Genomic DNA, 26,227 nt, shown 5'->3' on the forward strand with positions numbered 1-26,227 from the left:
TCACTTGGTCTTTGGAAGAGGAGGTCCTCCAGTTCCCAACCGCTCTCGTCTCCTGTGTACGTTCCAAGCGGGCTTCGCTGCACAGTCCATAAGTGCCACCTTGGTCACTCTGCCTGTAGGAGGCCAGAGGGAAACGTTGCTTGGACCCAACCTACTATATATAAAGGAGGCTCCTCAGTGCTTGCCTTATTACAGCAAGCTCCAGCCACCTCTCCCCAGTCCACCCATTCCCAAGCTCTGGTGATAGGCCTCGTCCCTAAGCTCCGAACCTCTTGCAGTCACAACATGGGCCGTGAGAAACCAGACTGATCGGGTCGGTAGCTCTCATTAGGTTCACCAAAAGAGGAGGAATGCCCCCCCCCCCCGCCGCCTCCCTCCCCCCGGTTTTCTGCCCTGTCTAGTCCGCATCGACACCGCTATGGATGAAATCAAGAGCCTGCCACTAAGCAAAGGCCGCCACAGAAAGAACAGAGAGCTAGGCATCTCCTAAATTGGACTAGATTTCACCAGGCATTCAAAAGACCTTCCACCCCCCTCGCCCCAAAGATATCCCCTAGGCAGCATTCCCAGACCCCGCTCTGGTCATTCAGCCCTACTTTACCTCTGGGTTTGTTGGCATAAGCCGAGCTGAACTTCCTACTAACACGAGCAGCCGCTGCTCGCGTGCATCGCGAAGCCGAAAGTACGCCTCCCGCCAGGGACTCAGCCTCTTCTGGCTTCTCATTCTTGAAGTCTCGGAGACAGTGATTGCGCCACAGTTGGTCCGTATCCTCAGTGAGGAACTGAAGCAAAGGCACACGTAAGCTAGGACTCCCTCCTGACACCTTCACTCCCTCTCTCCCTCGGCACCAGCTAGTGCCAGTGCCACTGGAATAGCACAGAGGGCAAGACGGCTTAGGGGCCAACTTGCAGCAAGAGATCGGCCGATGGCAAATGCAGGACGATGGCAAATGCAGGAACTCGAGACTAGCAAAAGCCACCCCTTGCTATATAAAGAGCGTTGGATCTCTTACCATTGCTGTTGCAAGTGAGGACAGAACATCACTTCCACACCTCACCCTCCCTTCCCCAGGCCAAGGCACTCACATGATTACATTCCTCCATGCGACACAGCTGCTCTGGGGTGCATCTCTCCAATACTGGCCTCAGAGCTGAGAAAGGGACGCCACTCGCTTCGTGGATTGCTAGGAGCAAAGCAAGATGCACACAGTATCGATCCTGCTTCTTGCTTGCCTGAGGAAAAGGGCTTGACGCCTTGAAACGCGTGGTGGAAAAAACCTGCAGTGCTGCGTGACGCCACGCAATAGGAGGGCAAGGAGGAAGGAACCGTAGGTGCCAGTAAGCTCTAGGGAGCCGTCGGTGGCACCAGTACCTCCAAGTCAAGAGGTGTGTGTGCGCAAGACTCTGTCTCACACTATTTCCAGCGCTTTAGCACTCCCTGAAAGCATGCTGGGTGCTGAGTCCGCAGCACCTGAGCTTTCAGTGGGATCTGTCCCCTACTAGCTAGCTTGCCTTGCAACAAGGGGCAACTCTTCACATGCTCATAGCAGATGCTGCGGAGAGGTATACAAACAAGCTACCAAGACGCCAGGCACGGCTCAGGACTTTTAAGACAGATGAGGAAAGAGTACTTGCAGTCCATGTTGTTACTGAGCACTCTGACGCATTGCTGATACAGAGACAGCATCTCGGGCAAGGAGGTAGCCTTGGAACCCGAATACACGGGCATCCTTGAATACACCCGGCAGCCTTTAAAACCTTCTTCACTCTCTTCAGCTGGTGACGACACGTGCTGTAAAGTGAAAGACTTGGAGTAGAAGAGAGCGGAGGAAAAAGAAGAGCCCACCCTGCTGAATGGCACAGCAGACACCAATTGGAGTCACCAGCCAGAATGCGACCTAAAGGGCGAAGTCTTCTCTCTAAAAGACCTGCCACCTAGTTCAGAAAGGGCAAGTCCAAAGCCAAGCCTCAGGAAGGGTCAGCAAAGGATCTTCCTCATTTCTGCTAGAGCATGTGGTGAGAGCAGCCCCCTTCCTCTGAAACCTAGGCTCTGGGCATCAGACGCAGGACACCAGACCCCAACAGAAGGGCTTGAACCCAGCCGGCATCTGCTCCCACTCTCTCTCCCACAAACAATGGCTGCAGCCCCGCTCAAACCTATTTTCCTGCCCAGCATACCTTTCCCTTTTGCCTGGGAGCGGGCAGTGGACTTGATGCAAGGAACAGGGCTGTAACGACTAAAAGTATCTGGAAGGAGAGGATGTCCGTGCACGTAAGCCAACAATACAGCAGAACGTTGCATCCTGCCAGCATACAAACAGCACTGAACTGCATTTTGTTTGCTATGTCGAATAAGCCCCTCAACGCTCCTCAGCTTGCGCCACAACGTAGCCTCACGGGGAGGCTGCCCTTCTGCCACGTTACTGTGGCTCTGTCCAGGCTGTGAATACAAAGAAGCCAAAATTTGGGATCGGAATCGCTCCGCTCCCTCCACTAAGAGCCATCCACAGTGGCAGAGGAGAGGGGAATCTCACGAGCTGAGGGAAACCTAAAACTTTGATAGGAGGCACTTGCTAGAACGAATGGCAAAGCAGGGATTTAAAATGCTGCCGAGAGTGGAAAAACACTGTTTTGAAGAGCAAAGTGTTCCAGACTTGAGTAAAAAGATGAGGCACTAAAGGTTTTGCACATCAGTCCCTGTTTATATACAAAACCCTGGCACTCATGTGGCTATGAATTTGTACAGAAATAATGCTCATTTTTCAAGCTTTCACCCAAGAAGGTCTGTCCGACCCCTACCGTTCTGTCTTCTAGAATCAGCTGCACTGTTAACACCAGATCTCCCACTTGTCCCCCACTTCTGGAGGCCAACGGATTTCGTTAAGAAAATTGTAGTGCTGACAGAGATTTTTGAAAGGTCCATTTTAGAGACGCATCGATACTTGGGAGGAGGGACAGGGGAACCTCGCTGGCGGGTGGAGCTGCACTGCACATTAGGTTGGATTCGAAGCTGACCCACATCTCAAGGTATTCTGCATGCTTAAAAGTAGATCACGCCCAATATGCTCTCCTACGAGGACTGAGCTGAAGGTGTTCTCTTTTAAATACACACCACCCCCCCACACCCCCCCCCCCATTTTTTAATAAAGAGGGGTTTGCCTATTGCATTTCTTTACTCCCCTCTCTCTCTTCACCCACTTTTCCAGCAGAGCTCCGCTCCAACAGCACAAAGCAATGCCTGCGGCATAGAGCATACGAAACACACGGTGGCTCCCGGCAGGAACCAAGAGTCACAGACCTAGTACCAATGAGACACCCCAAGCACACCCTGGTGCAGAACCAAGCCCAGCACTTCCAAGGGGAAAACTAACAAGCCCCAGGTGCCAGAGGCCCGAGAACAGCTGATGCCACCTCCTTTCTTCCTTTTCGGATCCTTCAAAACCTTACCCGCTTTGGTTCACGAGACTCTGGTAGTTCCTTCTCTGCCTCTGTCTCATTGGTTCGCTTGCGGCTTGGACTTTTCTGGCTTGGGCTTGAGCTGGTGGCACTGGCTCTGCAGCCGTCCGGTTTGCTGTGCCCTTGGTCTTTCTCCCCAGCTGACACAGAGGGCTTGAGCACTTTCCTTTTCTTTTTCTGGGGCTGGTCATAGTTGAGGTACCACTCAAAGGACATTGTGGGTTGTTCAAATTCATCCTTCTCTTCCCCCTCCCCAAAATTTGAAGAAAAGCCCTTTGATTTTTCGTCCACGACAGAGACTTTGCGCTTCCCTCTGCCATCCAGTCGCTGCTGCTCGTGAGAAGACTTGCGCTCTTTGGTTCCACTCATGTTCCCTTTCTCACAGAGCTCACCCGGGTACCTCTCCCAGCCTGCAGCTCTCGTATCCCAGTCAAGCGTTAAGCGTTTGAAAGAAGAACTGAGGATGACAAACTGCCCTCCGTGGCTTCCACGCTTGCTCTGACAGGCTCCCTCCTCGTGCCTGGAATGTAGCGAGCCTCATCACAATGGCACCATGGACACCGAGAACCTCACCGCAGCGGCACCTCGGACACGGGCCTGCAGCACGTAGCCAATTCCATTGGAAGCTTGCGACTATTCAAGAGCTGAAGAGGGAACCCACATCTCGCCTGCAGACCCTCCACTCTTGTCAGTGCTGCCTACAGTCTCTCTCTCTCTCTCCTCTCAACTAGAGTCTGTGCTAAAAAGGCGACTGATCCCTTCCGCGACCACTGCCTCTCGACCCGCTCCTTTCCATTCCCCTCCCCATACCCCAGTGAAAAAGGTTCTTTCTCTTCACGCACATGCTGCCAGGCGAGGCTCTGCCAGCTCGTGCAGCGGCTCCGCAGGCCAGGGAGGGAAGAGGCGCCCTCTCCGACTTGCAGCCCAGTGAGGGGGCTGCAGGTGAAGGGAACGTACTTCTACCTCTGCCACCCAGGTGGTTTGGGACATCCCTTCACCGAGATGTCGACCAGCTTTTTAGTTACAGTGTTGTAGGGAGCCTCAGGCAGGAAGACGGTCGAGGACATCTTTGCCACCTAGACTGGCACGTCCTGGGCGTATGCAGAGAAACCAAGAGAAACCAAGGCAAGGAAACGGGAGAACGGGCAAACAGAGGGCCGAGACAACAGAAGCCCGTATAGGGAAGAAAGACTCCAGAGTTCACGGAAAGACACCTCTCCAGGGGCCACCAAAGACTAACACAGCCCCCCGGGCTAAAACTGCCCTCTGCTGCTCACTTCACAGTTAATAGCGACTGCCCCGTTGTGGCCGGCTCCCCGCTCTCTGCTGCGGCCTCAGCGAGGCCACCGGAAACCACAGGCCTCGTGCAGCACTCGGGCTCCCCAACCTGCCCAGAGGAGCTCTGCTCCAGGGCACCTCCTCACACTCCCACCAACCCCTGGGTCTGCAGGCTCACGTCGCACACCTGCTCCTTCCAGAGCTCCAGTTCCTCACACCCCAAGTACAACCGAGCGTTTTGAACGCCGGCTATGAAGTGTGCACGCACTAGAAACAAACCGCGTTCCGTTATTCGCTTCCCTCCAACCCCAGTCAAGCGGCTTCAGGTTCAAAGACTAAAATCCTTGCTTTTTTTTTCCAAAGAGGGGGTCAGGGCAAAAGATACAGGGGAAACGGCTTCCAAACTGGAAAGAAATCCTTCCCAGTTCCACACAGAGAACACGACAAAATCATTCCTTCTTTCCACTACAAGAGACAAGCCGATGCCTCCATCGACATTTAAAAGCTGTCTGCAATTTGAGAGGCAAAGTCCCCTCTCTCTCTTCAAGGGGAAAGGAAAAAAAAAAAAAAAGAAAAGTTAAAACCTGACTTGGTGCGCAGTAAAATTTCTCCCCAACCCCCTCCTAGTTTTATTCCCAGTAGCCAGCAGAAGACCACAGCAGCAGAGCACAAGTCCCCAAGGCCTCTTGGCACCCCTGCACAGCAACGTAAGCACCTGTGCAAGACCTATAGTAACAGCAGAGGAAAGGTCAAGAGCTAAGGTTTCATTAACATACATGGGTAGAGAGCAAAGCCTCGGGACTCGACGTGCTTGCCAAAGGACTGACGAGCAAATGGGCCGCCGGTCCTACCCGCCCCAGAGAGTCCGGGTGGGACTTGGAGCCCAGCAGGTACCAGATCATGGGGAGTGACTCCAGTGACACCCAGTGTCTCCCCTCAGACAGATGGGTTCCTGCCAGCTCGAGCCACAGAGAGGCCGGTCCTTGTACTGGACTGGGAGGAGGGAGACTACTGGGAGCGACGTAAATAATACAGGCGGGATAGAGGAGCAGTTTAATATCAATTAAAACAATTCTATCATTTATTAAGAGGTCAAATAGCAAATAGTCGCTCCATCTTCCAATGACAGCGCCCGAAACAGGATGTTAAGGGCAGGGGGAAAAGAGGGGGGCTTGAACCTGAGAAAGGGACCAGAGTAAAGAGAAAACACTGTGCCGTCGTCTTGTGCAGATCGAATCCTCTCCCAGCAGCGGCAGCCTCCAAAGAGTTCAACGAGAAGGGCTGTTGAGGGGGGTGGGGTACTTTCTCCCTCTTCACTCCCAGTCGCCCATGAGAGAGAAAGTCCCAGATCTGCACTGCAAACTCATCTCCGAGAGAAGCTCTTCTGAAAATCTTTGTTCGTTTTTGCCGTCACGGGTGAAAGGTCTGCGACAGAGAAAGAGAAGGGAAAAAAAAACAAACCAACAAAACAAAGCAAACAAGAACCCCACGCGGTAAAGCAGCAGTCACAGACTAGGAGAGCAGAGAGCAATTCAAAGCCGCGGCCCTGGCAGAAGAGACGCAAGGCGGGCCTAAGCGTGTGCTCTCTGATCGTGGCTCGTCGTATTTTCAGGTCACAGACCAAGGAGAGCCCACTCTGCTTTCTGCACTGCAGGAACGCAGATCTCTGCTTAAACTCTCCCTGCTTCCCTCCCAGGGGAGCTGCACTACAATTTCCTTGTTCCAAACGGCTGGACAGGCACCAAAGGACAGCAGGAGGGAAAAGGCAGGGTTTCTGCCTCACTAGGACCGTTAGGACAGGCTGACACAGTCAGCGCCGAGCAGACAGGCGAATCGGCTGTTTCCCTATGCTTTTTCTTCTGCAAGAAGTTTGGGCAGTCTTTCTCACGCTCTCCTTAGGGAGAGGAGAGAAGAGAGGCCACCAACGTTAACCCTCCTGCATAGCCTGCATTTCTCTCACAGCAGAAGCAGCGGGTTCATGTGTTTGTAAAGGAGGAGCTCGAGGAGACCACAGGGACGTTCCGCAGTTGGTACTTACTCTTCCCTTGTCGTTTCCTGGCGCCACTAGAGGAGCGGGTTCTAGCTGAAGATGGGATAGAGACAGAATGGGCGCTGCTGGTGCTGGGCCCGTCGCGCGAGTGCTCCTCGCTCACAGGAGCGCGGCTTTGGCTAGGTACGTACGGGACTGGTTTTGTACTGAAACAGAGGTGGGACAGACGCTGCAGTAAGGGAATCCCTGTGGTCTGATGCGATTCTTCAGACACGAGCCACACCTGTTCGCAGCAGCACGGCTGATATCGCACGGAGCCAGCGGTGCCCAGGATCTCCATACGTCCCAGCAAGAAAGAGCCTATTACAGTTACAAGTTTCACCGCACAAAGACCTCCCAGACGCACGGTATCCTTTCCTGCCAGATGCAGAGCTTCAGCGGGAAGCTGGCAGGGGCTCCCAGGAAAAGAGAGACGCTCACTTGGTCTTTGGAAGAGGAGGTCCTCCAGTTCCCAACCGCTCTCGTCTCCTGTGTACGTTCCAAGCGGGCTTCGCTGCACAGTCCATAAGTGCCACCTTGGTCACTCTGCCTGTAGGAGGCCAGAGGGAAACGTTGCTTGGACCCAACCTACTATATATAAAGGAGGCTCCTCAGTGCTTGCCTTATTACAGCAAGCTCCAGCCACCTCTCCCCAGTCCACCCATTCCCAGGCTCTGGTGATAGCCTCGTCCCTAAGCTCCGAACCTCTTGCAGTCACAACATGGGCCGTGAGAAACCAGACTGATCGGGTCGGTAGCTCTCATTAGGTTCACCAAAAGAGGAGGAATGCCCCCCCCCCCGCCGCCTCCCTCCCCCCGGTTTTCTGCCCTGTCTAGTCCGCATCGACACCGCTATGGATGAAATCAAGAGCCTGCTAAGCCACTAAGCAAAGGCCGCCACAGAAAGAACAGAGAGCTAGGCATCTCCTAAATTGGACTAGATTTCAACCAGGCATTCAAAAGACCTTCCACCCCCCTCGCCCCAAAGATATCCCCTAGGCAGCATTCCCAGACCCCGCTCTGGTCATTCAGCCCTACTTTACCTCTGGGTTTGTTGGCATAAGCCGAGCTGATCTTCCCTACTAACACGAGCAGCCGCTGCTCGCGTGCATCGCGAAGCCGAAAGTACGCCTCCCGCCAGGACTCAGCCTCTTCTGGCTTCTCATTCTTGAAGTCTCGGAGACAGTGATTGCGCCACAGTTGGTCCGTATCCTCAGTGAGGAACTGAAGCAAAGGCACACGTAAGCTAGGATCCCTCCTGACACCTTCACTCCCCTCTCTCCCTCGGCACCAGCTAGTGCCAGTGCCACTGGAATAGCACAGAGGGCAAGACGGCTTAGGGGCCAACTTGCAGCAAGAGATCGGCCGATGGCAAATGCAGGAACTCGAGACTAGCAAAAGCCACCCCTTGCTATAAAGAGCGTTGGTCTTTACCATTCTGCTGTTGCAAGTGAGGACAGAACATCACTTCCACACCTCACCCTCCCTTCCCCAGGCCAAGGCACCCACATGATTACATTCCTCCATGCGACACAGCTGCTCTGGGGTGCATCTCTCCAATACTGGCCTCAGAGCTGAGAAAGGGACGCCACTCGCTTCGTGGATTGCTAGAGCAAAGCAAGATGCACACAGTATCGATCCTGCTTCTTGCTTGCCGAGGAAAGGGCTTGACGCCTTGAAACGCGGTGGAAAAACCTGCAGTGCTGCGTGACGCCACGCAATAGGAGGGCAAGGAGGAAGGAACCGTAGGTGCCGTAGCTCTAGGGAGCCGTCGGGCACCAGTACCTCCAAGTCAAGAGATGCGTGCGCAAGACTCTGTCTCACACTATTTCCAGCGCTTTAGCACTCCCTGAAAGCATGCTGGGTGCTGAGTCCCGCAGCACCTGAGCTTTCAGTGGGATCTGTCCCCTACTAGCTAGCTTGCCTTGCAACAAGGGGCAACTCTTCACATGCTCCAAGCCAGATGCTGCGGAGAGGTATACAAACAAGCTACCAAGACGCCAGGCACGGCTCAGGACTTTAAGACAGATGAGGAAAGGTACTTGCAGTCCATGTTGTTACTGAGCACTCTGACGCATTGCTGATACAGAGACAGCATCTCGGGCAAGGAGGTAGCCTTGGAACCCGAATACACGGGCATCCTTGAATACACCCGTGTCCTGGGTTACAGTGTAAAATGTGCCAAAAGAAAAAAAAAAAAAATAATATTCTATTACCATCTTCAGGAGGTGTTGAGATCAGGTGGGGCGGTGCTCCCTGCCTCCCCCCTCTGGACTATCTCCTGTTACTGGGCACAACAATGCCTTATCGTCTGACCCATCGGTAACTCGCTCCTGGGCTATCTCCTGTTAATGGCCCATCAAGGAACTGCCTCACGACTCCCCATCCCTTTGTGAGATACTCCGCCCGGGGAGGGGGGGGAAGGAGCCAAGCAGTCCATGCCAAATAAAAACGGAGATTTTGAACACCCTAGCAGCCTTTTCTTCCACTGGATTCCCAGAGGAGCTTTTCCCCCCACTGGAGTTCCAGAGGACAAGAGCTACCTGCCGACCACTGGACCTTCGGAGGAAGACCAGACTCTTTTACCTGATTGCTGCTTCCACAGAACTACACCCATCACTTCAGGAGGACTGCAGCCAGCATCTTATCGGACTGCTACTGCCACCCTAACAGGGTGTCAGGTTGTATTCCTGACTCTGTCAGTGTAAACCAGGGGGTTATTTGTTTTTCCCTGCCTTGTGTTATATATATATTAGTAAAGAACTGTTATTCCTATTCCCCATATCTTTGCCTGAAGGCCCGTTAATTTCAAAATTATAATAGTTTGGAGGGAAGGGGGTTGCACTCTCCATTTCAAGGGAGGCTCCTGCCTTCCTCCACAGACACCTGTCTTTTCAAACCAAGACAACGCGGCAGCCTTTAAAACCTTCTTCACTCTCTTCAGCTGGTGACGACACTGCTGTAAAGTGAAAGACTTGGAGTAAGAAGAGAGCGGAGAAAAGAAGAGCCCACCCTGCTGAATGGCACAGCAGACACCAATTGGAGTCACCCAGAAGCGACCTAAAGGGCGAAGTCTTCTCTAAAAGACCTGCCACCTAGTTCAGAAAGGGCACGTCCAAAGCCCAAGCCTCAGGAAGGGTCAGCAAAGGATCTTCCTCATTTCTGCTAGAGCATGTGGGAGAGCAGCCCCCTTCCTCTGAAACCTAGGCTCTGGGCATCAGACGCAGGACACCAGACCCCAACAGAAGGGCTTGAACCCAGCCGGCATCTGCTCCCACTCTCTCCCACAAACAATGGCTGCAGCCCCGCTCAAACCTATTTTCCTGCCCAGCATACCTTTCCCTTTTGCCTGGGAGCGGGCAGTGGACTTGATGCAAGGAACAGGGCGGTAACGGGCCGGGAGCAGGGCCAGCGGGTTGTCTGGTAACGGTGGTGGCACATCTAAAAGTATCTGGAAGGAGAGGATGTCCGTGCACGTAAGCCAACAATACAGCAGAACGTTGCATCCTGCCAGCATACAAACAGCACTGAACTGCATTTTGTTTGCTATGTCGAATAAGCCCCTCAACGCTCCTCAGCTTGCGCCACAACGTAGCCTCACGGGGAGGCTGCCCTTCTGCCACGTTACTGTGGCTCTGTCCAGGCTGTGAATACAAAGAAGCCAAAATTTGGGATCGGAATCGCTCCGCTCCCTCCACTAAGAGCCATCCACAGTGGCAGAGGAGAGGGGAATCTCACGAGCTGAGGGAAACCTAAAACTTTGATAGGAGGCACTTGCTAGAACGAATGGCAAAGCAGGGTTTTAAAATGCTGCCGAGAGTGGAAAAACACTGTTTTGAAGAGCAAAGTGTTCCAGACTTGAGTAAAAAGATGAGGCACTAAAGGTTTTGCACATCAGTCCCTGTTTATATACAAAACCCTGGCACTCATGTGGCTATGAATTTGTACAGAAATAATGCTCATTTTTCAAGCTTTCACCCAAGAAGGTCTGTCCGACCCCTACCGTTCTGTCTTCTAGAATCAGCTGCACTGTTAACACCAGATCTCCCACTTGTCCCCCACTTCTGGAGGCCAACGGATTTCGTTAAGAAAATTGTAGTGCTGACAGAGATTTTTGAAAGGTCCATTTTAGAGACGCATCGATACTTGGGAGGAGGGACAGGGGAACCTCGCTGGCGGGTGGAGCTGCACTGCACATTAGGTTGGATTCGAAGCTGACCCACATCTCAAGGTATTCTGCATGCTTAAAAGTAGATCACGCCCAATATGCTCTCCTACGAGGACTGAGCTGAAGGTGTTCTCTTTTAAATACACACCACCCCCCCACACCCCCCCCCCCCCATTTTTTTAATAAAGAGGGGTTTGCCTATTGCATTTCTTTACTCCCCTCTCTCTCTTCACCCACTTTTCCAGCAGAGCTCCGCTCCAACAGCACAAAGCAATGCCTGCGGCATAGAGCATACGAAACACACGGTGGCTCCCGGCAGGAACCAAGAGTCACAGACCTAGTACCAATGAGACACCCCAAGCACACCCTGGTGCAGAACCAAGCCCAGCACTTCCAAGGGGAAAACTAACAAGCCCCAGGTGCCAGAGGCCCGAGAACAGCTGATGCCACCTCCTTTCTTCCTTTTCGGATCCTTCAAAACCTTACCCGCTTTGGTTCACGAGACTCTGGTAGTTCCTTCTCTGCCTCTGTCTCATTGGTTCGCTTGCGGCTTGGACTTTTCTGGCTTGGGCTTGAGCTGGTGGCACTGGCTCTGCAGCCGTCCGGTTTGCTGTGCCCTTGGTCTTTCTCCCCAGCTGACACAGAGGGCTTGAGCACTTTCCTTTTCTTTTTCTGGGGCTGGTCATAGTTGAGGTACCACTCAAAGGACATTGTGGGTTGTTCAAATTCATCCTTCTCTTCCCCCTCCCCAAAATTTGAAGAAAAGCCCTTTGATTTTTCGTCCACGACAGAGACTTTGCGCTTCCCTCTGCCATCCAGTCGCTGCTGCTCGTGAGAAGACTTGCGCTCTTTGGTTCCACTCATGTTCCCTTTCTCACAGAGCTCACCCGGGTACCTCTCCCAGCCTGCAGCTCTCGTATCCCAGTCAAGCGTTAAGCGTTTGAAAGAAAAACTGAGGATGACAAACTGCCCTCCGTGGCTTCCACGCTTGCTCTGACAGGCTCCCTCCTCGTGCCTGGAATGTAGCGAGCCTCATCACAATGGCACCATGGACACCGAGAACCTCACCGCAGCGGCACCTCGGACACGGGCCTGCAGCACGTAGCCAATTCCATTGGAAGCTTGCGACTATTCAAGAGCTGAAGAGGGAACCCACATCTCCCCTGCAGACCCTCCACTCTTGTCAGTGCTGCCTACAGTCTCTCTCTCTCTCTCTCTCTCTCCTCTCAACTAGAGTCTGTGCTAAAAAGGCGACTGATCCCTTCCGCGACCACTGCCTCTCGACCCGCTCCTTTCCATTCCCCTCCCCATACCCCAGTGAAAAAGGTTCTTTCTCTTCACGCACATGCTGCCAGGCGAGGCTCTGCCAGCTCGTGCAGCGGCTCCGCAGGCCAGGGAGGGAAGAGGCGCCCTCTCCGACTTGCAGCCCAGTGAGGGGGCTGCAGGTGAAGGGAACGTACTTCTACCTCTGCCACCCAGGTGGTTTGGGACATCCCTTCACCGAGATGTCGACCAGCTTTTTAGTTACAGTGTTGTAGGGAGCCTCAGGCAGGAAGACGGTCGAGGACATCTTTGCCACCTAGACTGGCACGTCCTGGGCGTATGCAGAGAAACCAAGAGAAACCAAGGCAAGGAAACGGGAGAACGGGCAAACAGAGGGCCGAGACAACAGAAGCCCGTATAGGGAAGAAAGACTCCAGAGTTCACGGAAAGACACCTCTCCAGGGGCCACCAAAGACTAACACAGCCCCCCGGGCCAAAACTGCCCTCTGCTGCTCACTTCACAGTTAATAGCGACTGCCCCGTTGTGGCCGGCTCCCCGCTCTCTGCTGCGGCCTCAGCGAGGCCACCGGAAACCACAGGCCTCGTGCAGCACTCGGGCTCCCCAACCTGCCCAGAGGAGCTCTGCTCCAGGGCACCTCCTCACACTCCCACCAACCCCTGGGTCTGCAGGCTCACGTCGCACACCTGCTCCTTCCAGAGCTCCAGTTCCTCACACCCCAAGTACAACCGAGCGTTTTGAACGCCGGCTATGAAGTGTGCACGCACTAGAAACAAACCGCGTTCCGTTATTCGCTTCCCTCCAACCCCAGTCAAGCGGCTTCAGGTTCAAAGACTAAAATCCTTGCTTTTTTTTTCCAAAGAGGGGGTCAGGGCAAAACATACAGGGGAAACGGCTTCCAAACTGGAAAGAAATCCTTCCCAGTTCCACACAGAGAACACGACAAAATCATTCCTTCTTTCCACTACAAGAGACAAGCCGATGCCTCCATCGACATTTAAAAGCTGTCTGCAATTTGAGAGGCAAAGTCCCCTCTCTCTCTTCAAGGGGAAAGGAAAAAAAAAAAAAAAGAAAAGTTAAAACCTGACTTGGTGCGCAGTAAAATTTCTCCCCAACCCCCTCCTAGTTTTATTCCCAGTAGCCAGCAGAAGACCACAGCAGCAGAGCACAAGTCCCCAAGGCCTCTTGGCACCCCTGCACAGCAACGTAAGCACCTGTGCAAGACCTATAGTAACAGCAGAGGAAAGGTCAAGAGCTAAGGTTTCATTAACATACATGGGTAGAGAGCAAAGCCTCGGGACTCGACGTGCTTGCCAAAGGACTGACGAGCAAATGGGCCGCCGGTCCTACCCGCCCCAGAGAGTCCGGGTGGGACTTGGAGCCCAGCAGGTACCAGATCATGGGGAGTGACTCCAGTGACACCCAGTGTCTCCCCTCAGACAGATGGGTTCCTGCCAGCTCGAGCCACAGAGAGGCCGGTCCTTGTACTGGACTGGGAGGAGGGAGACTACTGGGAGCGACGTAAATAATACAGGCGGGATAGAGGAGCAGTTTAATATCAATTAAAACAATTCTATCATTTATTAAGAGGTCAAATAGCAAATAGTCGCTCCATCTTCCAATGACAGCGCCCGAAACAGGATGTTAAGGGCAGGGGGAAAAGAGGGGGGCTTGAACCTGAGAAAGGGACCAGAGTAAAGAGAAAACACTGTGCCGTCGTCTTGTGCAGATCGAATCCTCTCCCAGCAGCGGCAGCCTCCAAAGAGTTCAACGAGAAGGGCTGTTGAGGGGGGTGGGGTACTTTCTCCCTCTTCACTCCCAGTCGCCCATGAGAGAGAAAGTCCCAGATCTGCACTGCAAACTCATCTCCGAGAGAAGCTCTTCTGAAAATCTTTGTTCGTTTTTGCCGTCACGGGTGAAAGGTCTGCGACAGAGAAAGAGAAGGGAAAAAAAAACAAACCAACAAAACAAAGCAAACAAGAACCCCACGCGGTAAAGCAGCAGTCACAGACTAGGAGAGCAGAGAGCAATTCAAAGCCGCGGCCCTGGCAGAAGAGACGCAAGGCGGGCCTAAGCGTGTGCTCTCTGATCGTGGCTCGTCGTATTTTCAGGTCACAGACCAAGGAGAGCCCACTCTGCTTTCTGCACTGCAGGAACGCAGATCTCTGCTTAAACTCTCCCTGCTTCCCTCCCAGGGGAGCTGCACTACAATTTCCTTGTTCCAAACGGCTGGACAGGCACCAAAGGACAGCAGGAGGGAAAAGGCAGGGTTTCTGCCTCACTAGGACCGTTAGGACAGGCTGACACAGTCAGCGCCGAGCAGACAGGCGAATCGGCTGTTTCCCTATGCTTTTTCTTCTGCAAGAAGTTTGGGCAGTCTTTCTCACGCTCTCCTTAGGGAGAGGAGAGAAGAGAGGCCACCAACGTTAACCCTCCTGCATAGCCTGCATTTCTCTCACAGCAGAAGCAGCGGGTTCATGTGTTTGTAAAGGAGGAGCTCGAGGAGACCACAGGGACGTTCCGCAGTTGGTACTTACTCTTCCCTTGTCGTTTCCCGGCGCCACTAGAGGAGCGGGTTCTAGCTGAAGATGGGATAGAGACAGAATGGGCGCTGCTGGTGCTGGGCCCGTCGCGCGAGTGCTCCTCGCTCACAGGAGCGCGGCTTTGGCTAGGTACGTACGGGACTGGTTTTGTACTGAAACAGAGGTGGGACAGACGCTGCAGTAAGGGAATCCCTGTGGTCTGGTGCGATTCTTCAGACACGAGCCACACCTGTTCGCAGCAGCACGGCTGATATCGCACGGAGCCAGCGGTGCCCAGGATCTCCATACGTCCCAGCAAGAAAGAGCCTATTACAGTTACAAGTTTCACCGCACAAAGACCTCCCAGACGCACGGTATCCTTTCCTGCCAGATGCAGAGCTTCAGCGGGAAGCTGGCAGGGGCTCCCAGGAAAAGAGAGACGCTCACTTGGTCTTTGGAAGAGGAGGTCCTCCAGTTCCCAACCGCTCTCGTCTCCTGTGTACGTTCCAAGCGGGCTTCGCTGCACAGTCCATAAGTGCCACCTTGGTCACTCTGCCTGTAGGAGGCCAGAGGGAAACGTTGCTTGGACCCAACCTACTATATATAAAGGAGGCTCCTCAGTGCTTGCCTTATTACAGCAAGCTCCAGCCACCTCTCCCCAGTCCACCCATTCCCAAGCTCTGGTGATAGCCTCGTCCCTAAGCTCCGAACCTCTTGCAGTCACAACATGGGCCGTGAGAAACCAGACTGATCGGGTTGGTAGCTCTCATTAGGTTCACCAAAAGAGGAGGAATGCCCCCCCCCCCGCCGCCTCCCTCCCCCCGGTTTTCTGCCCTGTCTAGTCCGCATCGACACCGCTATGGATGAAATCAAGAGCCTGCTAAGCCACTAAGCAAAGGCCGCCACAGAAAGAACAGAGAGCTAGGCATCTCCTAAATTGGACTAGATTTCAACCAGGCATTCAAAAGACCTTCCACCCCCCACCCCCCCCGCCCCAAAGATATCCCCTAGGCAGCATTCCCAGACCCCGCTCTGGTCATTCAGCCCTACTTTACCTCTGGGTTTGTTGGCATAAGCCGAGCTGATCTTCCCTACTAACACGAGCAGCCGCTGCTCGCGTGCATCGCGAAGCCGAAAGTACGCCTCCCGCCAGGACTCAGCCTCTTCTGGCTTCTCATTCTTGAAGTCTCGGAGACAGTGATTGCGCCACAGTTGGTCCGTATCCTCAGTGAGGAACTGAAGCAAAGGCACACGTAAGCTGGGATCCCTCCTGACACCTTCACTCCCCTCTCTCCCTCGGCACCAGCTAGTGCCAGTGCCACTGGAATAGCACAGAGGGCAAGACGGCTTAGGGGCCAACTTGCAGCAAGAGATCGGCCGATGGCAAATGCAGGAACTCGAGACTAGCAAAAGCCACCCCTTGCTATAAAGAGCGTTGGTCTTTACCATTCTGCTGTTGCAAGTGAGGACAGAACATCACTTCCACACCTCACCCTCCCTTCCCCAGGCCAAGGCACTCACATGATTACATTCCTCCATGCGACACAGCTGCTCTGGGGTGCATCTCTCCAATACTGGCCTCAGAGCTGAGAAAGGGACGCCACTCGCTTCGTGGATTGCTAGAGCAAAGCAAGATGCACACAGTATCGATCCTGCTTCTTGCTTGCCGAGGAAAGGGCTTGACGCCTTGAAACGCGGTGGAAAAACCTGCAGTGCTGCGTGACGCCACGCAATAGGAGGGCAAGGAGGAAGGAACCGTAGGTGCCGTAGCTCTAGGGAGCCGTCGGGCACCAGTACCTCCAAGTCAAGAGATGCGTGCGCAAGACTCTGTCTCACACTATTTCCAGCGCTTTAGCACTCCCTGAAAGCATGCTGGGTGCTGAGTCCCGCAGCACCTGAGCTTTCAGTGGGATCTGTCCCCTACTAGCTAGCTTGCCTTGCAACAAGGGGCAACTCTTCACATGCTCCAAGCCAGATGCTGCGGAGAGGTATACAAACAAGCTACCAAGACGCCAGGCACGGCTCAGGACTTTAAGACAGATGAGGAAAGGTACTTGCAGTCCATGTTGTTACTGAGCACTCTGACGCATTGCTGATACAGAGACAGCATCTCGGGCAAGGAGGTAGCCTTGGAACCCGAATACACGGGCATCCTTGAATACACCCGGCAGCCTTTAAAACCTTCTTCACTCTCTTCAGCTGGTGACGACACTGCTGTAAAGTGAAAGACTTGGAGTAAGAAGAGAGCGGAGAAAAGAAGAGCCCACCCTGCTGAATGGCACAGCAGACACCAATTGGAGTCACCCAGAAGCGACCTAAAGGGCGAAGTCTTCTCTAAAAGACCTGCCACCTAGTTCAGAAAGGGCACGTCCAAAGCCCAAGCCTCAGGAAGGGTCAGCAAAGGATCTTCCTCATTTCTGCTAGAGCATGTGGGAGAGCAGCCCCCTTCCTCTGAAACCTAGGCTCTGGGCATCAGACGCAGGACACCAGACCCCAACAGAAGGGCTTGAACCCAGCCGGCATCTGCTCCCACTCTCTCCCACAAACAATGGCTGCAGCCCCGCTCAAACCTATTTTCCTGCCCAGCATACCTTTCCCTTTTGCCTGGGAGCGGGCAGTGGACTTGATGCAAGGAACAGGGCGGTAACGGGCCGGGAGCAGGGCCAGCGGGTTGTCTGGTAACGGTGGTGGCACATCTAAAAGTATCTGGAAGGAGAGGATGTCCGTGCACGTAAGCCAACAATACAGCAGAACGTTGCATCCTGCCAGCATACAAACAGCACTGAACTGCATTTTGTTTGCTATGTCGAATAAGCCCCTCAACGCTCCTCAGCTTGCGCCACAACGTAGCCTCACGGGGAGGCTGCCCTTCTGCCACGTTACTGTGGCTCTGTCCAGGCTGTGAATACAAAGAAGCCAAAATTTGGGATCGGAATCGCTCCGCTCCCTCCACTAAGAGCCATCCACAGTGGCAGAGGAGAGGGGAATCTCACGAGCTGAGGGAAACCTAAAACTTTGATAGGAGGCACTTGCTAGAACGAATGGCAAAGCAGGGTTTTAAAATGCTGCCGAGAGTGGAAAAACACTGTTTTGAAGAGCAAAGTGTTCCAGACTTGAGTAAAAAGATGAGGCACTAAAGGTTTTGCACATCAGTCCCTGTTTATATACAAAACCCTGGCACTCATGTGGCTATGAATTTGTACAGAAATAATGCTCATTTTTCAAGCTTTCACCCAAGAAGGTCTGTCCGACCCCTACCGTTCTGTCTTCTAGAATCAGCTGCACTGTTAACACCAGATCTCCCACTTGTCCCCCACTTCTGGAGGCCAACGGATTTCGTTAAGAAAATTGTAGTGCTGACAGAGATTTTTGAAAGGTCCATTTTAGAGACGCATCGATACTTGGGAGGAGGGACAGGGGAACCTCGCTGGCGGGTGGAGCTGCACTGCACATTAGGTTGGATTCGAAGCTGACCCACATCTCAAGGTATTCTGCATGCTTAAAAGTAGATCACGCCCAATATGCTCTCCTACGAGGACTGAGCTGAAGGTGTTCTCTTTTAAATACACACCACCCCCCCACACCCCCCCCCCCATTTTTTAATAAAGAGGGGTTTGCCTATTGCATTTCTTTACTCCCCTCTCTCTCTTCACCCACTTTTCCAGCAGAGCTCCGCTCCAACAGCACAAAGCAATGCCTGCGGCATAGAGCATACGAAACACACGGTGGCTCCCGGCAGGAACCAAGAGTCACAGACCTAGTACCAATGAGACACCCCAAGCACACCCTGGTGCAGAACCAAGCCCAGCACTTCCAAGGGGAAAACTAACAAGCCCCAGGTGCCAGAGGCCCGAGAACAGCTGATGCCACCTCCTTTCTTCCTTTTCGGATCCTTCAAAACCTTACCCGCTTTGGTTCACGAGACTCTGGTAGTTCCTTCTCTGCCTCTGTCTCATTGGTTCGCTTGCGGCTTGGACTTTTCTGGCTTGGGCTTGAGCTGGTGGCACTGGCTCTGCAGCCGTCCGGTTTGCTGTGCCCTTGGTCTTTCTCCCCAGCTGACACAGAGGGCTTGAGCACTTTCCTTTTCTTTTTCTGGGGCTGGTCATAGTTGAGGTACCACTCAAAGGACATTGTGGGTTGTTCAAATTCATCCTTCTCTTCCCCCTCCCCAAAATTTGAAGAAAAGCCCTTTGATTTTTCGTCCACGACAGAGACTTTGCGCTTCCCTCTGCCATCCAGTCGCTGCTGCTCGTGAGAAGACTTGCGCTCTTTGGTTCCACTCATGTTCCCTTTCTCACAGAGCTCACCCGGGTACCTCTCCCAGCCTGCAGCTCTCGTATCCCAGTCAAGCGTTAAGCGTTTGAAAGAAGAACTGAGGATGACAAACTGCCCTCCGTGGCTTCCACGCTTGCTCTGACAGGCTCCCTCCTCGTGCCTGGAATGTAGCGAGCCTCATCACAATGGCACCATGGACACCGAGAACCTCACCGCAGCGGCACCTCGGACACGGGCCTGCAGCACGTAGCCAATTCCATTGGAAGCTTGCGACTATTCAAGAGCTAAAGAGGGAACCCACATCTCCCCTGCAGACCCTCCACTCTTGTCAGTGCTGCCTACAGTCTCTCTCTCTCTCTCTCCTCTCAACTAGAGTCTGTGCTAAAAAGGCGACTGATCCCTTCCGCGACCACTGCCTCTCGACCCGCTCCTTTCCATTCCCCTCCCCATACCCCAGTGAAAAAGGTTCTTTCTCTTCACGCACATGCTGCCAGGCGAGGCTCTGCCAGCTCGTGCAGCGGCTCCGCAGGCCAGGGAGGGAAGAGGCGCCCTCTCCGACTTGCAGCCCAGTGAGGGGGCTGCAGGTGAAGGGAACGTACTTCTACCTCTGCCACCCAGGTGGTTTGGGACATCCCTTCACCGAGATGTCGACCAGCTTTTTAGTTACAGTGTTGTAGGGAGCCTCAGGCAGGAAGACGGTCGAGGACATCTTTGCCACCTAGACTGGCACGTCCTGGGCGTATGCAGAGAAACCAAGAGAAACCAAGGCAAGGAAACGGGAGAACGGGCAAACAGAGGGCCGAGACAACAGAAGCCCGTATAGGGAAGAAAGACTCCAGAGTTCACGGAAAGACACCTCTCCAGGGGCCACCAAAGACTAACACAGCCCCCCGGGCCAAAACTGCCCTCTGCTGCTCACTTCACAGTTAATAGCGACTGCCCCGTTGTGGCCGGCTCCCCGCTCTCTGCTGCGGCCTCAGCGAGGCCACCGGAAACCACAGGCCTCGTGCAGCACTCGGGCTCCCCAACCTGCCCAGAGGAGCTCTGCTCCAGGGCACCTCCTCACACTCCCACCAACCCCTGGGTCTGCAGGCTCACGTCGCACACCTGCTCCTTCCAGAGCTCCAGTTCCTCACACCCCAAGTACAACCGAGCGTTTTGAACGCCGGCTATGAAGTGTGCACGCACTAGAAACAAACGGCGTTCCGTTATTCGCTTCCCTCCAACCCCAGTCAAGCGGCTTCAGGTTCAAAGACTAAAATCCTTGCTTTTTTTTTCCAAAGAGGGGGTCAGGGCAAAAGATACAGGGGAAACGGCTTCCAAACTGGAAAGAAATCCTTCCCAGTTCCACACAGAGAACACGACAAAATCATTCCTTCTTTCCACTACAAGAGACAAGCCGATGCCTCCATCGACATTTAAAAGCTGTCTGCAATTTGAGAGGCAAAGTCCCCTCTCTCTCTTCAAGGGGAAAGGAAAAAAAAAAAAAAAAGAAAAGTTAAAACCTGACTTGGTGCGCAGTAAAATTTCTCCCCAACCCCCTCCTAGTTTTATTCCCAGTAGCCAGCAGAAGACCACAGCAGCAGAGCACAAGTCCCCAAGGCCTCTTGGCACCCCTGTACAGCAACGTAAGCACCTGTGCAAGACCTATAGTAACAGCAGAGGAAAGGTCAAGAGCTAAGGTTTCATTAACATACATGGGTAGAGAGCAAAGCCTCGGGACTCGACGTGCTTGCCAAAGGACTGACGAGCAAATGGGCCGCCGGTCCTACCCGCCCCAGAGAGTCCGGGTGGGACTTGGAGCCCAGCAGGTACCAGATCATGGGGAGTGACTCCAGTGACACCCAGTGTCTCCCCTCAGACAGATGGGTTCCTGCCAGCTCGAGCCACAGAGAGGCCGGTCCTTGTACTGGACTGGGAGGAGGGAGACTACTGGGAGCGACGTAAATAATACAGGCGGGATAGAGGAGCAGTTTAATATCAATTAAAACAATTCTATCATTTATTAAGAGGTCAAATAGCAAATAGTCGCTCCATCTTCCAATGACAGCGCCCGAAACAGGATGTTAAGGGCAGGGGGAAAAGAGGGGGGCTTGAACCTGAGAAAGGGACCAGAGTAAAGAGAAAACACTGTGCCGTCGTCTTGTGCAGATCGAATCCTCTCCCAGCAGCGGCAGCCTCCAAAGAGTTCAACGAGAAGGGCTGTTGAGGGGGGTGGGGTACTTTCTCCCTCTTCACTCCCAGTCGCCCATGAGAGAGAAAGTCCCAGATCTGCACTGCAAACTCATCTCCGAGAGAAGCTCTTCTGAAAATCTTTGTTCGTTTTTGCCGTCACGGGTGAAAGGTCTGCGACAGAGAAAGAGAAGGGAAAAAAAAACAAACCAACAAAACAAAGCAAACAAGAACCCCACGCGGTAAAGCAGCAGTCACAGACTAGGAGAGCAGAGAGCAATTCAAAGCCGCGGCCCTGGCAGAAGAGACGCAAGGCGGGCCTAAGCGTGTGCTCTCTGATCGTGGCTCGTCGTATTTTCAGGTCACAGACCAAGGAGAGCCCACTCTGCTTTCTGCACTGCAGGAACGCAGATCTCTGCTTAAACTCTCCCTGCTTCCCTCCCAGGGGAGCTGCACTACAATTTCCTTGTTCCAAACGGCTGGACAGGCACCAAAGGACAGCAGGAGGGAAAAGGCAGGGTTTCTGCCTCACTAGGACCGTTAGGACAGGCTGACACAGTCAGCGCCGAGCAGACAGGCGAATCGGCTGTTTCCCTATGCTTTTTCTTCTGCAAGAAGTTTGGGCAGTCTTTCTCACGCTCTCCTTAGGGAGAGGAGAGAAGAGAGGCCACCAACGTTAACCCTCCTGCATAGCCTGCATTTCTCTCACAGCAGAAGCAGCGGGTTCATGTGTTTGTAAAGGAGGAGCTCGAGGAGACCACAGGGACGTTCCGCAGTTGGTACTTACTCTTCCCTTGTCGTTTCCCGGCGCCACTAGAGGAGCGGGTTCTAGCTGAAGATGGGATAGAGACAGAATGGGCGCTGCTGGTGCTGGGCCCGTCGCACGAGTGCTCCTCGCTCACAGGAGCGCGGCTTTGGCTAGGTACGTACGGGACTGGTTTTGTACTGAAACAGAGGTGGGACAGACGCTGCAGTAAGGGAATCCCTGTGGTCTGGTGCGATTCTTCAGACACGAGCCACACCTGTTCGCAGCAGCACGGCTGATATCGCACGGAGCCAGCGGTGCCCAGGATCTCCATACGTCCCAGCAAGAAAGAGCCTATTACAGTTACAAGTTTCACCGCACAAACACCTCCCAGACGCACGGTATCCTTTCCTGCCAGATGCAGAGCTTCAGCGGGAAGCTGGCAGGGGCTCCCAGGAAAAGAGAGACGCTCACTTGGTCTTTGGAAGAGGAGGTCCTCCAGTTCCCAACCGCTCTCGTCTCCTGTGTACGTTCCAAGCGGGCTTCGCTGCACAGTCCATAAGTGCCACCTTGGTCACTCTGCCTGTAGGAGGCCAGAGGGAAACGTTGCTTGGACCCAACCTACTATATATAAAGGAGGCTCCTCAGTGCTTGCCTTATTACAGCAAGCTCCAGCCACCTCTCCCCAGTCCACCCATTCCCAAGCTCTGGTGATAGCCTAGTCCCTAAGCTCCGAACCTCTTGCAGTCACAACATGGGCCGTGAGAAACCAGACTGATCGGGTCGGTAGCTCTCATTAGGTTCACCAAAAGAGGAGGAATGCCCCCCCCCCCCCGCCGCCTCCCTCCCCCCGGTTTTCTGCCCTGTCTAGTCCGCATCGACACCGCTATGGATGAAATCAAGAGCCTGCCACTAAGCAAAGGCCGCCACAGAAAGAACAGAGAGCTAGGCATCTCCTAAATTGGACTAGATTTCAACCAGGCATTCAAAAGACCTTCCATCCCCCTCGCCCCAAAGATATCCCCTAGGCAGCATTCCCAGACCCCGCTCTGGTCATTCAGCCCTACTTTACCTCTGGGTTTGTTGGCATAAGCCGAGCTGATCTTCCCTACTAACACGAGCAGCCGCTGCTCGCGTGCATCGCGAAGCCGAAAGTACGCCTCCCGCCAGGACTCAGCCTCTTCTGGCTTCTCATTCTTGAAGTCTCGGAGACAGTGATTGCGCCACAGTTGGTCCGTATCCTCAGTGAGGAACTGAAGCAAAGGCACACGTAAGCTAGGATCCCTCCTGACACCTTCACTCCCCTCTCTCCCTCGGCACCAGCTAGTGCCAGTGCCACTGGAATAGCACAGAGGGCAAGACGGCTTAGGGGCCAACTTGCAGCAAGAGATCGGCCGATGGCAAATGCAGGAACTCGAGACTAGCAAAAGCCACCCCTTGCTATAAAGAGCGTTGGTCTTTACCATTCTGCTGTTGCAAGTGAGGACAGAACATCACTTCCACACCTCACCCTCCCTTCCCCAGGCCAAGGCACTCACATGATTACATTCCTCCATGCGACACAGCTGCTCTGGGGTGCATCTCTCCAATACTGGCCTCAGAGCTGAGAAAGGGACGCCACTCGCTTCGTGGATTGCTAGAGCAAAGCAAGATGCACACAGTATCGATCCTGCTTCTTGCTTGCCGAGGAAAGGGCTTGACGCCTTGAAACGCGGTGGAAAAACCTGCAGTGCTGCGTGACGCCACGCAATAGGAGGGCAAGGAGGAAGGAACCGTAGGTGCCGTAGCTCTAGGGAGCCGTCGGGCACCAGTACCTCCAAGTCAAGAGGTGCGTGCGCAAGACTCTGTCTCACACTATTTCCAGCGCTTTAGCACTCCCTGAAAGCATGCTGGGTGCTGAGTCCCGCAGCACCTGAGCTTTCAGTGGGATCTGTCCCCTACTAGCTAGCTTGCCTTGCAACAAGGGGCAACTCTTCACATGCTCCAAGCCAGATGCTGCGGAGAGGTATACAAACAAGCTACCAAGACGCCAGGCACGGCTCAGGACTTTAAGACAGATGAGGAAAGGTACTTGCAGTCCATGTTGTTACTGAGCACTCTGACGCATTGCTGATACAGAGACAGCATCTCGGGCAAGGAGGTAGCCTTGGAACCCGAATACACGGGCATCCTTGAATACACCCGGCAGCCTTTAAAACCTTCTTCACTCTCTTCAGCTGGTGACGACACTGCTGTAAAGTGAAAGACTTGGAGTAAGAAGAGAGCGGAGAAAAGAAGAGCCCACCCTGCTGAATGGCACAGCAGACACCAATTGGAGTCACCCAGAAGCGACCTAAAGGGCGAAGTCTTCTCTAAAAGACCTGCCACCTAGTTCAGAAAGGGCAAGTCCAAAGCCCAAGCCTCAGGAAGGGTCAGCAAAGGATCTTCCTCATTTCTGCTAGAGCATGTGGGAGAGCAGCCCCCTTCCTCTGAAACCTAGGCTCTGGGCATCAGACGCAGGACACCAGACCCCAACAGAAGGGCTTGAACCCAGCCGGCATCTGCTCCCACTCTCTCCCACAAACAATGGCTGCAGCCCCGCTCAAACCTATTTTCCTGCCCAGCATACCTTTCCCTTTTGCCTGGGAGCGGGCAGTGGACTTGATGCAAGGAACAGGGCGGTAACGGGCCGGGAGCAGGGCCAGCGGGTTGTCTGGTAACGGTGGTGGCACATCTAAAAGTATCTGGAAGGAGAGGATGTCCGTGCACGTAAGCCAACAATACAGCAGAACGTTGCATCCTGCCAGCATACAAACAGCACTGAACTGCATTTTGTTTGCTATGTCGAATAAGCCCCTCAACGCTCCTCAGCTTGCGCCACAACGTAGCCTCACGGGGAGGCTGCCCTTCTGCCACGTTACTGTGGCTCTGTCCAGGCTGTGAATACAAAGAAGCCAAAATTGGGGATCGGAATCGCTCCGCTCCCTCCACTAAGAGCCATCCACAGTGGCAGAGGAGAGGGGAATCTCACGAGCTGAGGGAAACCTAAAACTTTGATAGGAGGCACTTGCTAGAACGAATGGCAAAGCAGGGTTTTAAAATGCTGCCGAGAGTGGAAAAACACTGTTTTGAAGAGCAAAGTGTTCCAGACTTGAGTAAAAAGATGAGGCACTAAAGGTTTTGCACATCAGTCCCTGTTTATATACAAAACCCTGGCACTCATGTGGCTATGAATTTGTACAGAAATAATGCTCATTTTTCAAGCTTTCACCCAAGAAGGTCTGTCCGACCCCTACCGTTCTGTCTTCTAGAATCAGCTGCACTGTTAACACCAGATCTCCCACTTGTCCCCCACTTCTGGAGGCCAACGGATTTCGTTAAGAAAATTGTAGTGCTGACAGAGATTTTTGAAAGGTCCATTTTAGAGACGCATCGATACTTGGGAGGAGGGACAGGGGAACCTCGCTGGCGGGTGGAGCTGCACTGCACATTAGGTTGGATTCGAAGGTGACCCACATCTCAAGGTATTCTGCATGCTTAAAAGTAGATCACGCCCAATATGCTCTCCTACGAGGACTGAGCTGAAGGTGTTCTCTTTTAAATACACACCACCCCCCCACACCCCCCCCCCCATTTTTTAATAAAGAGGGGTTTGCCTATTGCATTTCTTTACTCCCCTCTCTCTCTTCACCCACTTTTCCAGCAGAGCTCCGCTCCAACAGCACAAAGCAATGCCTGCGGCATAGAGCATACGAAACACACGGTGGCTCCCGGCAGGAACCAAGAGTCACAGACCTAGTACCAATGAGACACCCCAAGCACACCCTGGTGCAGAACCAAGCCCAGCACTTCCAAGGGGAAAACTAACAAGCCCCAGGTGCCAGAGGCCCGAGAACAGCTGATGCCACCTCCTTTCTTCCTTTTCGGATCCTTCAAAACCTTACCCGCTTTGGTTCACGAGACTCTGGTAGTTCCTTCTCTGCCTCTGTCTCATTGGTTCGCTTGCGGCTTGGACTTTTCTGGCTTGGGCTTGAGCTGGTGGCACTGGCTCTGCAGCCGTCCGGTTTGCTGTGCCCTTGGTCTTTCTCCCCAGCTGACACAGAGGGCTTGAGCACTTTCCTTTTCTTTTTCTGGGGCTGGTCATAGTTGAGGTACCACTCAAAGGACATTGTGGGTTGTTCAAATTCATCCTTCTCTTCCCCCTCCCCAAAATTTGAAGAAAAGCCCTTTGATTTTTCGTCCACGACAGAGACTTTGCGCTTCCCTCTGCCATCCAGTCGCTGCTGCTCGTGAGAAGACTTGCGCTCTTTGGTTCCACTCAT

General features: G+C 53.6%; 1 protein-coding gene across 1 annotated transcript; it reads right to left on the reverse strand.

The window, feature by feature from the left end:
- On the reverse strand, positions 1–26,227 carry LOC147415265 (elongin-A-like). The gene is made up of 12 exons (XM_086468578.1): positions 25,850–26,227; positions 24,535–24,649; positions 24,002–24,157; positions 23,465–23,562; positions 22,999–23,179; positions 22,401–22,509; positions 21,969–22,126; positions 15,790–15,921; positions 7,806–7,937; positions 2,179–2,247; positions 602–733; positions 1–113 (listed from the first exon to the last, which is right to left on the reverse strand). Exons 1-12 carry the CDS (start codon positions 26,225–26,227, stop codon positions 1–3), a joined length of 1,773 nt encoding a protein of 590 aa, XP_086324704.1.

This window comes from Leptosomus discolor, chromosome 7 (genome assembly GCF_034619465.1).
Source record: "Leptosomus discolor isolate bLepDis1 chromosome 7, bLepDis1.hap2, whole genome shotgun sequence".
Taxonomy (NCBI): Eukaryota; Metazoa; Chordata; class Aves; order Leptosomiformes; family Leptosomidae; genus Leptosomus; species Leptosomus discolor.

Excerpts from the sequence above, each read along its gene's own strand:
- LOC147415265 (XM_086468578.1), bottom strand. The coding sequence starts at position 26,227 with ATGAGTGGAACCAAAGAGCGCAAGTCTTCTCACGAGCAGCAGCGACTG. Across the intron at positions 734-2,178 it reads CTCCCAGGCAAAAGGGAAAG|ACTTCAAGAATGAGAAGCCA; the intron begins GTATGCTGGGCA and ends ACTGTCTCCGAG. Across the intron at positions 114-601 it reads TTATGCCAACAAACCCAGAG|GCAGAGTGACCAAGGTGGCA; the intron begins GTAAAGTAGGGC and ends GGCCTCCTACAG.